At 32.1% G+C, this 16,929-nt stretch overlaps 2 protein-coding genes and 2 long non-coding RNA genes across 6 annotated transcripts; 2 read left to right on the top strand and 2 right to left on the bottom strand.

The window, feature by feature from the left end:
- Nucleotides 1–221: 221 nt before the first annotated feature.
- LOC100746076 (probable ATP-dependent RNA helicase DDX17) lies at nt 222–7,126 on the top strand. Of its 2 annotated transcripts, none has more exons than XM_003493866.4 (8): nt 222–429; nt 902–1,252; nt 1,650–2,303; nt 2,381–2,553; nt 2,627–2,686; nt 5,691–5,933; nt 6,137–6,301; nt 6,412–7,126. In XM_003493866.4, exons 1-8 carry the CDS (start codon nt 413–415, stop codon nt 6,447–6,449), a joined length of 1,701 nt encoding a protein of 566 aa, XP_003493914.1. In that variant the 5' UTR covers nt 222–412; the 3' UTR covers nt 6,450–7,126. The 2 variants fall into 2 exon arrangements, with proteins under 2 accessions (XP_003493914.1, XP_012247736.1); XM_012392313.3 differs by having other exon boundaries at nt 6,137–6,311.
- Nucleotides 6,893–9,779, bottom strand: LOC117152386. The gene is made up of 4 exons (XR_004462764.1): nt 9,696–9,779; nt 8,652–8,711; nt 8,365–8,584; nt 6,893–8,268 (listed from the first exon to the last, which is right to left on the bottom strand). It is a non-coding gene; the product is annotated as an uncharacterized LOC117152386 (long non-coding RNA).
- LOC100746197 lies at nt 9,637–15,443 on the top strand. Of its 2 annotated transcripts, XM_033323943.1 has the most exons (6): nt 9,715–9,739; nt 9,987–10,042; nt 12,402–12,705; nt 13,907–14,193; nt 14,578–14,772; nt 15,306–15,443. In XM_033323943.1, exons 2-6 carry the CDS (start codon nt 10,034–10,036, stop codon nt 15,342–15,344), a joined length of 834 nt encoding a protein of 277 aa, XP_033179834.1. In that variant the 5' UTR covers nt 9,715–9,739; nt 9,987–10,033; the 3' UTR covers nt 15,345–15,443. The 2 variants fall into 2 exon arrangements, with proteins under 2 accessions (XP_003493915.1, XP_033179834.1); XM_003493867.4 differs by lacking the exon at nt 9,987–10,042 and having other exon boundaries at nt 9,637–9,739.
- LOC117152387 lies at nt 12,991–13,979 on the bottom strand. Its single transcript, XR_004462765.1, has 2 exons — nt 13,890–13,979; nt 12,991–13,827 (listed from the first exon to the last, which is right to left on the bottom strand). It is a non-coding gene; the product is annotated as an uncharacterized LOC117152387 (long non-coding RNA).
- Nucleotides 15,444–16,929: the final 1,486 nt, after the last annotated feature.

Here is a 16,929-nt window from a genome sequence, read left to right as displayed (position 1 = left end):
AATTTTTTATGTATAGATATTTTTTAATTCTAAAAGTAGTGATTTTACTACACAATTTCAACGATAAATTTAAGAATGATAATATTTATATTTTTGCGACAATATTAGTAAATTAGTGGAGTCTTTTTAGTGTTCAAATTTTGCCCTTTAATGGGTAAAAGTAAAAATACTAGAATCATTAAAATGAAGATTTTATCGATTGCTGCGCATGCGTAAGAAACATTACAGTATCATTACTTCTTGTGATTACGTCGTTTGTGGCTAAAGAACCGCTTTCATTTACTTTACGTTTTTTGATTAGAGACAAATTTTACAACTTGCTGACATCTTGTGTTTTTTGTATTTAGGCAATTATTATTGTTAGTAGAGCTTCGTAGTAAAAAAGAAGAAGGAAACTAAGAGAAAGTTAATCATGGGCCGCTATAGGAGGTAAAGTATACACGCATGTAGATATGTGGAAATATATGTTATCAATATGCTCAATGTTCAGCGTTAATAATCGCATATTCGAAATGAATGCACTTGAACTGTAACTGTTTATGCATTAAAGTAGAATAGAATTACATTCAAAATAAGAAGTAGGAAGCAAAAATAACTATTAAAAAATCCTATGACATTTATGATATTTTTGCGACAATTATAACCTGCGTACTTTCAGAGTAAGCTTGGAAGAAATTTGAATTTCTAAGATGCATCGTAAAATTAAGATTTTCCGTCCTGGATTTTATATATTTCAAAAGTAGTATATAGCTTACAAGATAATTAAAAAATAATACAAATATTTTTATTTTTATTTTTATAAATCGAAATAAGTTTTTTGCTTGAAAAATGAATTTTATAACATAGAAATAGTAAGATTTATACTTGAGCATTAATAATACTTGTGTATTTCATTTTTTAGTCGTAGTCGTGACAGAGATAGGAGACGTAGATCTCGCAGTAGATCTCGTAGCAGATCACCAAGAGATAGAAGAAATTGGGGCAGTAGTGGAGGTAGAGATCGGGGTGGTGGCAGAAACAGCCGTGGTCAACCTGGAGCAAATTTAAGAAAACCTAGATGGGATTTAAGTCGATTGGAACCTTTCAAAAAAGATTTTTATGTACCACATGAGGCAGTTCAAAATCGTGATTTACGTATAGTTGAACAGTACAGAAGCGAAAAAGAAATCACTCTAAAGGGGAAAAATATACCTAATCCTGTATTCACATTTGAAGAAACAGGTTTTCCAGACTATGTTCTAAAGGAGATAAAGTAAGCATTTTTTTCAGGTAATAATTTTGTTCAAGACAAAAATGCTCCAAATGTATTAGTAGCTATGAAGTGCAAATATTTTACAATGGTGATATTAGAATTTGTTTCTTAAGTTTAGAACAAGTATCCAGTATGTGATGATATGTTGTACATTGTCAAGAATATCAGAACTTAAAACTTGCTTATTCTGGAAACTTTACTTTCATCAAATCAAGTAAGAATGGAGCTGAAATTGTTAGGACTTTAAGATAATAAGAAAAAAATACTAAAGAACTAAAATTAGTTAAAATGATTAAAATAGCTACTGAAAATTTTGAATTAAGATATCACGTATTACAGAATGTGAGCCATTGATATAACAGATTATAACAGAGATGTTGTTATTTATAATTTTCAGGCGACAAGGTTTTACTGAACCCACATCAATACAAGCACAGGGATGGCCAATTGCTTTAAGTGGAAGAGACATGGTAGGAATTGCATCAACAGGTTCTGGGAAAACATTATCTTATATACTCCCAGCAATTGTTCACATTAATAGTCAACCTAAGTTAGGACGAAAGGATGGACCTATTGCTTTAGTGCTAGCTCCAACGCGAGAACTTGCACAACAAATTCAGCAAGTTGCTGATGATTTTGGTCATTCCTCTGGTATTAGAAACACTTGTCTATATGGTGGAGCACCAAAAGGTGCACAGGCCAGAGATTTAGATGGTGGGGTAGAGATTGTCATAGCTACACCTGGTAGATTATTAGACTTTCTTGAATCAGGGCGTACAAATTTAAAAAGGTGTACCTATTTAGTATTAGATGAAGCAGATAGAATGTTAGATATGGGATTTGAACCTCAAATTAGAAAGATCATAGAACAAATTAGGCCAGATAGACAGACATTAATGTGGTCAGCTACATGGCCCAAGGAAGTAAAAAATTTAGCTGAAGATTTTTTAAAAGATTATGCTCAAATTAATGTTGGGTCCCTACAGTTAGCTGCAAATCATAATATATTACAAATTATTGATGTATGTCAAGACTACGAAAAAGAAAATAAGTAAGAAATTAAACATATCTATAAAGCTGTTGGAAAGCTCAATGAAATTTTACTATTAATTTTATTTTCAATTATAGATTAAGCACACTTTTAAAAGAAATAATGGCAGAAAGTGAAAACAAAACTATAGTATTTATTGAGACAAAACGCAGAGTGGATGAAATAACGAGAAAAATGAAGAGAGATGGGTGGCCAGCTGTTTGTATACATGGTGACAAGACACAGCAAGAAAGGGATTGGGTTTTACAAGGTGAACATTGTTAATTGGATACTTACAATGTTTTGAAGTATAGTTGAAACTAAATTTTATGTTTAATTTTTAGATTTTAGATCAGGGAAAGCGCCAATTCTTGTCGCAACAGATGTTGCTGCTCGTGGTCTTGGTAAGTAAACAATTGTTATTATAATATAATAAAATATCAAGTGTCATTGATCATTTTCCTTTGACACGGAGAATGAATTGCTCTAAATCACATTTCTACCAGTGAGCTTAATAATTACTGCAGTATATGAGATATCTTGTTCTGACGTGATATTAAAAATATAATTACTGAACGGAGAATATGATAAACTTGTTAACTGGAATTAAGAAAATTATCCTAAATAAAATGAGGATGTACTTTTTATCATTTTTCATTTTTTTGATATTAATACAGATAACTTTTCATATAATCAGAACAAGGTTTCATTGATCTTTTGAACCACTTTATGACTGAAAAGAAAATAACTATAAATTTTTTCATTAAAGTATTGATAAGTAAAAGTTAATGAAAATTGTAGGAATTTTTCAAAATTTTAGATATTAAAAAATTTTATTCTTTGAAAATAAATTAAAATTATAGATAATAGATAAGTAGTGTTTTAAATGCATAACGTGGTTCATTCAGCATTTCTAATATTTGTGTTTATTTTGCTTCCTCACTTTTTGCTAAAGGTAATAATTTTTAAATAATACATGAGAGAAAGGTAGTAAAAACAAGTTGCAATTGATTTATAAAGGCAAGCTCTTGATTTATAAAGGTACAGAAGCAATTGATCTAGTTAAAGAGAAAGCAAATGAATTCTAAAGTCAGAAACAAGTACTTGTACAGTTCATAGTGGAGATGTAAGGCGTTACTTTCTTAAAGAATTGAATAACTTCATAAAGTGCTGATGCACCATTTTATATTACTATATTTGTAACGTAATTATAACTTGAACTTAAGGTCAATCTAATAAAAATGTTCTATGCTTGCCGTAAGTCACAGATGATTAAATAGAAGTTTAGAGATATTCTTTCCCATAAAATCGCCTTCATTGAGATTATCAGAATTCTGTTAATAATAGTTGATAAAAAGAGATAAAACAAAAAATTCAAAAATAAAATGAAATACTGTAATACAAAATTCATATTGAACACAGGAAGATAATAAGATAAACATGTACCTAACGCGGTTGGATCTTTGTTTGTATTGCAGAGGCACATTGCGCGCAGACCTACGCCGGGTAATGCAAAGCAAATTGGGGGTGCCCGCCGCCTGTTTGTTCGGTGGTGCACTAGTTTGCATTGTCTGCGCTGGCTGCGACGCGTGCCTCTATACGTCAATTCCGTGAAAGGCCAGTCCGGGCCAAATCGGGGTCTACTTTACCTCCTACATACTGGATATCAGTTCTACGCTACGCTGTACGCCATCTGGGCTGGCCAAGTCGTTGTTGCCAGAATAGAATCCCCTGCGCTGGCCGCTCAAGCTAATCAGACCCAACAACGGTCCAATGAGGCGGTGGCATGGTAGCTGATGCCAGAGCCTCTAAGTGTGCCCTGTAGCAACAGAATGGCGGAGGCTGTAGCTGGAGCGAGCGCAAACAGCCAGGCCCTGCCCGTACGTTGCTAGCGACACTCACCCATTGCCTAATTTTAGTATAACAGTAATCTTAAATTAATTGCTATATATATATAGCTGTATAAGCCACCCAGAAAAAAGGTAATTTGACTGTATTAACATTCCCATTCAATGAAATCTCAGATAATTTTTTATTAAAGAGAAACTTCGCTCGATATCTAAATGTTGTGTGATTGTTTATTTGGAAGATATAATTGCCTAATTGTGTAGCTCAATTAAAAATTGTAATTGTATTTGAATTATGTGTGTATCTGAAAATTGATCAAAAAAATTCCATTAAGTGTCTTCTAAATTAAGAATTGCCCAACATTTCATTTAATCAAAAATATCTTAGATTTCCTCAAAAAGATGTAGTACAGTTCAAATGCATTTATCTGGGGGTCTCAATATGTACACTTTTTGCATATACATATGTAACAAAATGTTTTGTAAAATCTGACATACTGAAATGTATGAGAAGTTCTTGAATAAAAAACAAGATAATTCTTGATATCTTCTTGTGATCATCATTTACCAACTTTATATAATACAATAAAATTCTCAAAGATTATTTTATACATAAAATTATCTCCTATATATACATTATGTGAGAATTCAAAAAGTTGTTGATTAATGGTCACACAATACTGCCAAGAACTACCTTGTTCTTTTTCAGTTTAAGAATTTTAAATATTTTATAAAACATTCTATATGTGTATGTATATATATTTATGTATATTTCTATATACATACACACATGTATCACTTTTATATCCATTTGAATTTACATTTCCTTTATCTTCCTGAATCCTTCATGATAACTATATCATTACATATTCACATTATACTAACTATCATATCAAATAAGGTTCTATGTATATCAATTCTGGTTTCTTTTTATTTAAATATTCATATTGTTTTTCAATTATGTATACAGATTAAGAATATTTGTATGTATTTCAAATTAAATATATTTTTATGAAATTGAAATATTACTTTTTTAATAGAAATGTATATTAAAATAAATATTATTTTTGTTAGAGAAGGGAACCAGAATTGTTTTCGCGCGGAAATTTATTTCAGCACTTTATACTTTAGTTAAAACGCTCTCTAAAGACATAGTATTCTTTTTAGTTCCTTTGATCTTTATTTCATTTTATTATTTGAACGAAGTTAAGAACAAAAGCAAATATTTGTTCTTAAGAAATCTTTAAATGATACGTTTTACAAGATTTTTTATATGTGTGTGTTTCCTTTTCTTTATATATGTACATATTAAAACTTGCTTACAATACATATAGTCAGATAAATTTATAAGACACTCTTAGTTGAGGTGACATAGGTGAATGACTGTAGTACTACCTTTTGGAGAGCGTATTTTAATCTAAATATTACTTTAAAATAAGTGATTGAGATATTTAATACGATATTTTATATACGTCTTGCCATACTACTATCTTAACTGACGTCTGTCTGGGAGGCGGATGCTTTTGGTGATTAACAGCTAATACATAATGCTTTATTTCAGACGTTGAAGACGTCAAGTTTGTCATCAATTTTGACTATCCCTCCTGTTCGGAAGATTACGTTCATCGAATCGGTCGAACAGGTCGTCGACAGAAAACTGGTACAGCATATACCTTTTTTACACCTAATAATTCGAATAAGGCTAACGACCTAATCCAGGTATTAAAAGAAGCGAACCAAGTTATCAATCCAAAATTACTTGAACTTGCCGATAGTAAGAGTGGTGGATATGGCAGGCATAGAGGTACTCTTATATATCTTTTACCTATTAAAATAATCTCTTCTAACTATCATTTACATTAACTTTTTATACTTCAAAAATCTCCTATTACCTTGAATATGATGAAATACTTAATTTTTTTCACTTAATATTTCCAGTTTCTTAGTATATTTGTAGTAGTTTCTACGTATTCAGAAAATATTAATTAATTGAGTGGATATTTTTAGGCGGAAGAAATAGATGGCGGTCTCGAGGTGGCCGAAACGGAAAAGATCGTAGTTATTCAAGAAGTAGAAGTCGAAGTCACAGTAGGGAACACAACGGTCGTGGTAATCGTCGTAGTTACAGTCGGAGTTATTCTCGAAGTCGTAGCCCTGTTAGCAATCGTACAGGTAAGTAACGGTATGTTCACACCATGCTAAAGCATTTAATTATACTTCAGTGATATCTGTGAAACATTTTCTCCATTTTATATTGTGTAAAATGACTTGTACGTTTACAGAAGTTATTGGTAAGAGCTACTGGAGTAGCGAGAGATGATCTTCCACGGGCAGTTAAAGACAAAATCAATTGCGTATAATTAATGTTTTTTTACGTCTCTTTTGAAGTACCCACTTGATACATGTCATATAAACCGTAATATTGGTGTTCCACTAACGTAAACATCTAACTTTTTACGGATAATGCTTGTGCATTACAATAGATTATTTTAGAAATATAAGATAAGTGTTTTCAACGAACGAGTATATATTCTTAAAATAATAAAATGATGCGATTAATTGAACACATTATAAAATATGTTGATTTTAAAAAGCTTCGTGATAAACCATCCAATCTATTGAAGTCAAAAGGACTCTCGAGTAAGGTTATCGTTTCAAAATGCAAATATCGATGTCGATCTTTGTTTATGTTCTAAATTTCAACTGTAATAGATAAACATAGACTAAGAATGTGGTTATTATATCCACATACGTATTATATTACGTACATATTTTATAATGATCGTTGCAACATTCGACAACATTAGTTAAATTAAGTAAGCGACAATGTGAGTTTAGCTAAATGAAAAATTCTATAAAGCTAATAGCTGGATGATTAATTGTAGATGCATCTAATGTTTATCATCAATTAATTTGTAACACGTACTCGTGCATTTAAAACTGATGAAATAATGTACAGTATTTAATAAAAATGTAATAAACACATTTTATTAACTATTTGAAAATTTATTCGTTAACTTTCTCTCATTCTTCCCTACTCTTCAAAAGGAAAGATATAAAAATGAACAAAATATTGTATTAGATTAGTTCTTTGAATATTACAAATTCCTGTCTAAAAGGAAATCCTAAATATTTCATTTCAATCATTGCCAAATAAATGTCTATTGAAGGATCTCTTCATCATTCCGACTGTGAACTGATTGGATCCTATATGGGTGAAGCTTATCTATAACATCATTATATTGGCTAGTACCCCACATTTCTTATATCATCAAACAGAAAGTCAAAGAAAGTTGCCTTCGCCAAGCAATCTTCATTCAAATATTGACATAAAACCGCACGATATTAAAACAGAAGTCATTTATCAATTTATTACCGCGGAAAGAGTATACATGGTATTCTGATATTCCTCGTAACTCAAGCACACGTGTCTTTTTTTCGTTACAGATTTTAATGTTTATAAATCCTACGATAAACAACAACCAGACGTAGAAATATGAAAATATATGCAATAATATACTTTAGACGACCAATAGAGGATGAAACAAGCTGCAATCCCGAGTGAAAAGCAGCAAAGATTTATGAATGAACTGTAATACAGGTGGATGGGTCGATAGAGCGGCCCCCCGCAAGATCGCACGGCAAGGGCGTAGTAATCGATAGAGTGAGGGTGAAAAAGGATAGAAGCCGGTTCGAAGCAGACGAAGAGCAGCGGAGGCCGTGGAGGGCAGAGTCCATTCAGTAGAAGCAGCAAGGCTGCTATTGATTGCGTGGGTAGTTAGAGGAGAGATGAGTTACCCCCACTTTCGGTCATTCAGCAGCCGCACTGCTGTGACACGGGGTTAGCAGAGGGGAAGGGCCTTGAAAGATCGAGGGGAAAGGTAGAGTGAAGAAGAGGGAACGGTAGCCCGATTACTGGAATGCCGTGGGTGGCTAACAAGAGAGGGGGTTTCACCCCTCTCTTCGATTATACGCACGAATGTAGGCACAACCACTTTGCCCTAAAATTGACATTTACCCTTGTGCTTTTCCAAAAATTCATGCTTTACACGTTTTACGTAGGCTCGTGTCTTTCTGCCACCTCCTTCTCGTAATCGTTATTTCGAAAGATTGATGAATCACGCCAACAACATAAGTACCTACAAAGATTGAAATTTACTGCTCTGAAAGAAATTGCGGAAATTTCGAAGTTTAATTGTGCCAGCCAAGAAGCCTGTTAATTTGACGTTCGATACCTGTATCAGAGAGTACTGTTGACGTCGTTAGAAGACTAAAAAGGCATTGTTTTGCGTTGATTATTCCATCCCGATAAGACTAGCTCTTCTGGGACAATAATGGTTCTTCATCGAGATATGAAGAAATGAGCGGTGTCGGTGGAGAAATATCGCTAAGTTTCTTTGTCTTCTAGCTTCATTCAATTCTAGATCTTGTTATGTCGTGTAATGAAAAATATATCTACGTGAAAGATAGCGAGGTGTTCATTTCAGTGGAATAGGTATGCATGTTATATGTATACGCATACCTAGTACTGAAGCATTAAGGAGTTTTATCGTACACTAGTCAGCCACGAAGGTCTCCAAGCCTAAAATCATATTAATTAGTTTCACAAATCTTATAAATAACATTTTTGATCTTAATTAAAATATCTCTGTTTTATATAAATTTAGATATATTTATGAATTTATTGATAAAATCAGAATTTCAAAAGTGAAAAAATTATAAATGAAAGAAATAGAAAAATGAGATATTGATCTTTCATTTAGTTTATCCGAAAGAACATTGGAAAGAGTTCAATGTTAATTTTTTGGTAAATCCGATATTTCAGTGACGCAACTACTTCTTATTTAGATTGACGGTACGGGCTACAACGATTTTAAGTCCCAGGGAGAAACTTGTTGCGCAGGCGGACCGGAACTTAGCGTAAGCTTATTCGTGATCTGCCACCCTAGCCGTACGACATCATAACCCTCAGGTCTGGAAGACTTACTGGCTCTAACAGAAACATAAGAAATTCAAAGACAATATATATAATGTACCGAAATTAATTTTACATAGTTATGATATTGAACAATATAATATTCATGGTATTCAATGAATCATGGAGTGAAAGAAAAAAGAATGAAGTCAAGAAGATACTATACAAAAGTAATCTCCAAAAAACAAAAAAATGGTATAGCTCTTCTATAACCATTAGCATAAATACAGTTCATTTTATATTATTCATTTTATTATGTTCAACAAATGTAAGGTCAAAAGATTAACTTCAAGAAATTATAGTCTATAGGAAGGAGGATAAAATTATGCATATCTAAAATAGAGAAAGGGAAAATAGACTAAGGGAATTCTTAGAAAGGAACAGGAATTCTTAGAAACAGCCAAACGTCCTGACGAAAAGCTCCTTTTGGAGTATGAAGAAGAGAATAGAGAGAAGGAGGAAGAGAGAAAAGAGAGAAAAGAGAGAGGGGGCTCGACAGAGCCCGCGTAGAGGGGTTTGAAACGAACGAAGGGGTGTGCTGTGGAAGAGGGGGCAGCAAAGGAAGGCGAATAGTTGCCTCGATGATACCACCTCTCTCAGTTGTTCCTCGGTTTCCGGACTGCGTGGACTAGCAGGTTAGTGAATCCGACTCTCGTTCATTCACCAGTTTCTCTTCGTTCCACTCTTGACCTCCTTCCTTCCTTGGCACTCTCTCTCTCTCTTTCTCTCTCTCTCTCTCTATTCCTCTCCCTCCCTCACCCTCGTTTTCCACCCCGTGTGTCCGCTGGTTCCATTCATGCGATTCGTTCTTTGCTCGCTCTCTCGTTCGCTGCTCTCCTTGATTTATCGAAGTTGCCAGTGAAAAACGTTCTTCCTTCGTAGCTCAGCTACTCGACCACCGATATCCTGTCAACGTGTATTAACGATCAATGTTACAGGTATATTTTCACAGTCTTCTTTCTTCATTTTTCACTTGATTTTTTACCGAGAACAAATTATATTTTAAGGGATGAAAAAACAGCTTCTATCGAATTTTCAATAAGCAGTAGGTGAAACTTATTACTTTACACGTATTTTCCTCTTTAATTAGGCACTTTGTAAATTCATTGGCTTCTGGTTTATTTTAAGTTTCTCTGAAGCAAAGAGTTTTTGCCAGAGTGGAATTAGATTTTTCCGACTTTCCATGTTAATTGCAGAATGAGACGGAGGAGGTAATTTTTCATATTTTACTCAGCCACGTTTGAAATATAACTTGCCATGGGAGAACGACGAGCAGGGAGGATATATTCGAGAAACAGCTGTTAGAGTTGGTAACGAAAAGCAGCTACGCGATCAGTAATCCTTTTCCTGAGGAAAGAAAAAAATATGTACATAATATACTAATAGTTTCAATGAAAATATATTTTTTGTTACGTACGTACTTTTTAAAATTTAAGAGAAAAATGTAGCCACCAAATATGTAAGAGGTAATCAGTTTCTATTTGTTTAAGTTAGTTCCTTTTTTAGTTTACTTTTCTTCCAGCTTTTTACCGTGTAGTTATTAATGTTTCACTTGAATGATACAATTGTCATATCCTTTAGTTTGAGTTTTTCGTAGCATTTATGATGTGTATACCGAAAATGTAAGGAAGAAAGAGCTGAGTGTGTGAAAAATGATCGAAACTGGTTAAAAATAGTTCAAATTCTTCTTTTCCTCATATTAAGAATGGGTATTCAATCTAAATATTCTGTTGAATTTCTTCATCTAATCGAGGAGTCATTGTTCTAGATAGCAATTAATTTCATATATTTTTATATTTTATACAAATTATATCTTTATATATATTTTGTACCTCACAACCGAAGCCGAGAAACAGAATGCGAGAAGAAACAGCTATTCTGAATTATAGAATAATGTCGTTCAGATTGTTGCCACTATACATTAAATTGTACAACTGATTAAAGACACAAAGGTAAGATTTATGTTAAAGAAAGAGGGAGCAGCCATAATAATCAGATGACGTAAAGTACCCAATTCCATCAAGAAACAGTCACTGGCTTCATTAAGTAATGATTAATAATAGTAATAATAATAATAATAATAATAATAATAACAGCAATGTAAAGAACGAAATAAATTGACAATATATAATAAAAATAATAGTAAAGAATACCAGTGTATAACGAGTTATCCACTTCATAAAGAATTATGGAAAACCCCACGTAAATATAATAAAAAAAGGTATACATATAGGTACATATATTTAATCTTTTGACTAATATTAATCTTGCATCTATGTATATTAAAATTAAATTTTACGGTTCTCAATAAATGTTTTAGTATTCATTGTGACTTTTTCCGAGGATTATCTTTTGAAGTCGAAATTGTTAGTTTTTAAAAGAAATCCTAGAGTATTGTTTCAATAGCCAAGCGAGATTAAATTCGGAGAAATCCGAGCAGTTGATCTCTCTCCAGTATTCAATTAACAAGTTAAAGCAAGAATACACCATTCTTCATAGAAATTCCATAGCACGAGTGTTGGGAATGATTAAATTTTATGTAGCGCCATACATAAAAAGGAACTCGTAATTGGATAACTATTATCCATTAATCCGAGAAAGTTTAGTAATTCAGTTACTAATGGAAATTAAATTAATTTCGGGAATCCAATACATCCCGGTTGGATGCTATTTCAACATCAATATTAAAATAAATCAATTTCCGCTCATGATTAAATAATATATCAAAAATTACTTTAAACAAATCTATTGCAAAATTTCTTCACTTCACTTCAAGAAATTTCTTCAATTTCTTCAAATCTATTACAAAATTTGTTCACAAATATACATATTTAATACAGGGCTTATTCTTTTGAAAGAAAAGGGATTTGTTCAATACTATATTATATAATTTTTCTGTTTCCATTAATTTTTAAATTTTCCTTTTGCATCATAAATAAATCTTAATTATCTAATTATCTAATCAACTAAATTAATTTGTTTCCATCTAAAATTTGATAATCTGTTCAATCAGTTGGAATACTTGATAATAAAAAGAATATAACAAATAAAAAGAAATATTGTTTAAAATGAGCATCTTAATGTTTTTTAAACACCTCATATGAAAAAGAAGCCAGAAGATTATATTCTTCTCATATACTAATTTACAATTTACTCGTAATCCTGATAAGAATTATAATCTTTCTCGATACCAATAAGAAGTTTTTTTTGTATAGATAATAGTACATAAAAAGAAATCATCTTTTCTGTTATTTTGAATTGAATTTTGGATCTTAATTTGGACATTTTATTCCCTAGAAAATGCGTACTCTGGCTGTATGGACCGCTTTTGTATTAACGTTCTCAAGCAGCCCGTTCGTGGCCGGTATACGATACATCGATCCGATCTCGCCGCAATCAGGGAACACCGGCGACATCGCCGAGAAGCGCGTTGACCTGACTGAGCCAACATGCGAGGAATTGAGGGCAATGTGGAGGTACACCAAGCGACAAAGCAGGGCTGCTAAAACCACTACCGGATACTCTCTTTATCCTGATCCATTTTCGTACAACGTCTGGAAGTCTTATCCTGAACGCCCCAAGTCCCTTCACACCCACCGTGGTAAGACGATCTTACAGGAGTTGCGTATAGCATTATGTCCACTCATTCTACTGTTTACATTATCTAAAAAAAGGTATAACGAAATTTTGTTAATAAGAGAATTACAGAAAAACGATTATAAACAAAAAAAATGCAAAATATTTACTACAGAAAATTTTATATACAAATATCTTTAAATAAACGTATTGTAAAGGTAAGCATAAAATGAGATAGATTGAATAGGGTATACTTAAACTTTAAGAAGAGAGGTATTTTGGGTTTTTATTTTAATTAAGACAGTTTGCAGTGGATGAATGGAATTTGATATGTTTGCTTAGCTTTTTCTATGCGGAACAGGGTTGTAAAAAAGTTAATTTTATTGTAAACCGAATGAGAAAATTTAAATTGACAAATACTTGCTTTCTATTTTTTTCTTGTTTTCATTAAACTATTGTAATATTATGTTTTATTTTATTTGCTGTTATATTCATTCTAAGACGGAGAAATTAAATGATTTTGAAGTTACATGTTAATTTGTTACCGTATGGTTTGTTCGCTTAATTAAGGCCTAGCTCTGTGTAGTTCACAATAGAGGCCAAACATAAGCAAAGAAGTAAAATAATCGAATTATTGATGCCTGCCTATACATTACCTTGAGTGCTCTCTGACTTAAACTTGCTGCAGAAAATTCATAATAAAATACGAAGATCTAACTTTATAAAGAACTAAAATAAGTGATACCACTTATTATACAAGAAATATTCGAACGATTTAAAATTAGACTATTCAGAAAGGTAATAGAGTTATTTCCTCCTAATACTTATAACATTTACAAAAATTATTTTCAAATGTTTGTTTACAATTTAAATAATTCGATAGATAAATAAAATCAGTTTTATGTTATAATACCAAGTAATACAGAATAATGTCTGACTTGTCCTCTACTGAGACTACTACAATTCAAAGTGATCAAAGGGGCGCCTATGTTGAAGCAACAATTACAAAGAAAGCGTACAACATATGAAAATAAATTAATAAGGAAGTATACAATATTTAGAACTTCTAATCCCATTACAGAGGTTTAGTTTTAATAAAGGTACTTTGAATTTATGAAACATTTTCCTCATTTTGGTAAAGTTATATCTAGAACGAAATTCTTTTATTACTGAATATTATAATCTTTTATTAAATATTGTTCATTCTACCTGGCAATAATGTGCAGGAAGGTATACGGGAAGAGCACGTAACCGTGCAGGAAGTAGTGCTCCAATTTATGGGAGGATGGTACATAAAGCACCAGCAAACAGCAGATTAAGAAATGGAATGCGACCTCCGGCACGGCCTTTCGACAAACTCCCGCGACTTTTCGGAACAATCAATTCGTATCCACCGAATCGACATCCAAACATGAAATACCGTACGATTGTTGGTTCCCCTCAGGTTCCTCAGGCAGGCAGTTTTCGGCATTTGAAGGAATTACTCCGCGCTGAACGAGCTCGTGAACTACAGGTTAATAACCAAATTGAGTCAAATATACTTAAATGTTTGCTAATCGAGTGAATTGCAAAATTAACGAATTCCATTTGAGAAAAATTAATAACATGAAATTGGGAAATAAAATTTGTTGTATCTTTCTAACAATTTTCTAGGAAAAGATTTCTTAAAAATAATATAATATTATCAAACGATTGGCAATATACTAATTATTCATAACATATTGTTTAAACTGATACTTCAAACTTAGTGACAATGAAAATATCTCATAAATTAGCCAAGTTTCTTGCTCGTCTCCAGATAATTTCAAACATTGAAGTAGTACAAATTATTATTTTTTTAAATAAGGAATATTTTTCTATGATTTTTCTTTCTCTTTTACTAAATTAAACATTTTAGGAACAACATAAAGCTGAACAACTCGCAGAGAAGACATTTACCTTCAAGGATACCGTTGACAACGAGCAACCTTTTCATATGCAATCTCGGAAGCAATTTCCGAAGCCGACACTACGAATGCCGACGAAAATTAATTATGAATTCGGTCAAGGTCAACATACATCGAACGTGCCAAATATTGGTCAGGCTTGGACGGTGAGTAACAAATGGCAATGGAATCATTCCATTCATTAAAATTAATAGAGAAACGGAAAAAATAATGTTTCTCTAATATTCATAATTAATAATGTGTTAATGAACATACTTAGTTCATATTTTTCCTTTTCCTCCGTTAATTTTATGTCTCCTCCTTAATTGTATGCATAGTACACTCTAAACGCTTTAAATTACTAAACGCTCTAATAGCTTCGTGTCAAACCTATAACAACTCAATGAAATTCCGGCTTCAAATAAATGAAATCTCGCTCCACATTTTTATATCGATAATGATGTCCTTATACTGCGGATCTTTATGTAGTTTCATATTTTTATGAATATAAATAAAAAGATAGAGCTTAAATGAGGATTTATTTCAAATATTAGAACGAATACTTAAGATATTTTCTATGATTTTGTATATTATATGAATTCTGTACATTTTTGCATCTCTTAATTTTTTAATAGTACAAATATCCTCAGTCTAGCTATCATATTGTATGTAAATGGATTATAATAACTACCTTTTGCAGAGGAGCGGTCCTCAGTCTCGTGAATACTTGTTGCGTTAGTATCTCGACGGACTGCCGACATCTCCAATACGAAGAAGCTATCCTAATGATCAACGTATGAATTCCTTGAATACGTTCGCACGCGACAAGATGGAAAAGATTCGCATTTGCTTTCTTGGCAATCTCCGATACCCCGAAATTTTCGTAAGCCAAATCCTTGCGTTGATAGCAGTGAGTATCGTCCCACGAAAAGGCTTTTCATTTTCGTTCTTCTTCCTCCGTCGTTATCGAAAATTGTTCTTAAGGATTTCATTGTCCTTCATTGAAATCTCGGATCTCGATCTCTGCGTTATCTGGATTCAATCAACGTGTGTTACCTATGCCCGAATAAATGTAAGTCAATAAATGGAACGAATCGATAGAAAGTCGTAACCGGAAGGAAAGAAGTTTCGATATGTGGCAACGCTACAAAATGTATATTTTCTTAATTCGTTTAAACTCGCACAGATTTAATTACGCGGCCGTACCCGCTGCCTGTGTAGAATCTTCCAGATATATAAATTTAATACTATTTCTGAAAATATGGCTGAGGCGGCAACGTAATCATACCTTTGTGCCGCTGAGCGGAGAAAACATGAGCAAAATGTTGCATTTTCCTTTTTTTTCAATTATACTAATATTAGTTATTAGTATCTTTAATTATGCTAGTATTAGTGATGCCATAATATATAAATACTATACTAATATTATTTCTCCCAAATTGATTGAAGATTTCAAACGAGAAAGAATAATGTTATAGCTTATTTAGTAATTATTGTTTTATCTGGCTATATGATTTTATGACAATACTCTTATTGGCAGCCTCCTGGTTCCTATGGTAGACTCTATTCTTAACGTGGTTAATCTAAAAAATATTTAGACACTTTTAGATAAGAAAATTCTCTTTTATTTTATTTACAGACATCAATATAGTATCGTTTACAATTATTTGAGCAAATATTGGAGATAAGTCGAAGTTGAGGGTTATTCGAATTATAAACGATACTTTATGTCTATCACAATTTTATTTATTAACTATATTATTAATTTAAATTTCAATAGAATTAAATAATGATGGTAGTCGTACCTATTCGATGGTTATCTATTATGATATCTATTTCTTCTATCAGGATCTTCGTTTATGTTCTTCGAATGTGAAACCGTTTAATAATGGCTGCAACGGTAATCGATATAATACTATAATCGATATTCCAATCCAAGATAGAAATTAAACTATTATGCTCTGGTTTTCTCCGCCTTATTTGAACTTGACAATAAAATAGAAAGACTAATATTTTGAAAATTTTGACAATATATATATATATATGTATAAATATATATATATATATACATACTTAAGATAAGAGATAAATAAAGCATAATCAATGGAACTATACCGAAGACAATAATTACTGTTAAGAGATATTCTTGTAATCTGTACGTGCAATCGACATGGATGCGATTTCAATTTTGCGATATATGAGATGTAAAGTGTTATAGTGTATTAAAAATTATAATAATTAAATACTTACATATAAAAATGAAATTTTTGAAAAAACAAAAGGAATGAAAACGCATCAGTGGACATCTTGTTCAACATACCTAT

Source organism: Bombus impatiens, unplaced genomic scaffold (assembly GCF_000188095.3).
Source record: "Bombus impatiens unplaced genomic scaffold, BIMP_2.2 scf_1336, whole genome shotgun sequence".
NCBI lineage: Eukaryota > Metazoa > Arthropoda > Insecta > Hymenoptera > Apidae > Bombus > Bombus impatiens.
This window is presented reverse-complemented; position numbering and strand designations above follow the sequence as displayed.

Coding starts and splice junctions, on each gene's coding strand:
- LOC100746197 (XM_033323943.1), top strand. Junction 14,194..14,577: donor AACGAGCTCGTGAACTACAG/GTTAATAACCAA, acceptor TAAACATTTTAG/GAACAACATAAAGCTGAACA. Junction 14,773..15,305: donor ATATTGGTCAGGCTTGGACG/GTGAGTAACAAA, acceptor TACCTTTTGCAG/AGGAGCGGTCCTCAGTCTCG.
- LOC100746076 (XM_003493866.4), top strand. Junction 2,687..5,690: donor TGTTGCTGCTCGTGGTCTTG/GTAAGTAAACAA, acceptor GCTTTATTTCAG/ACGTTGAAGACGTCAAGTTT. Junction 6,302..6,411: donor CCCTGTTAGCAATCGTACAG/GTAAGTAACGGT, acceptor GTACGTTTACAG/AAGTTATTGGTAAGAGCTAC.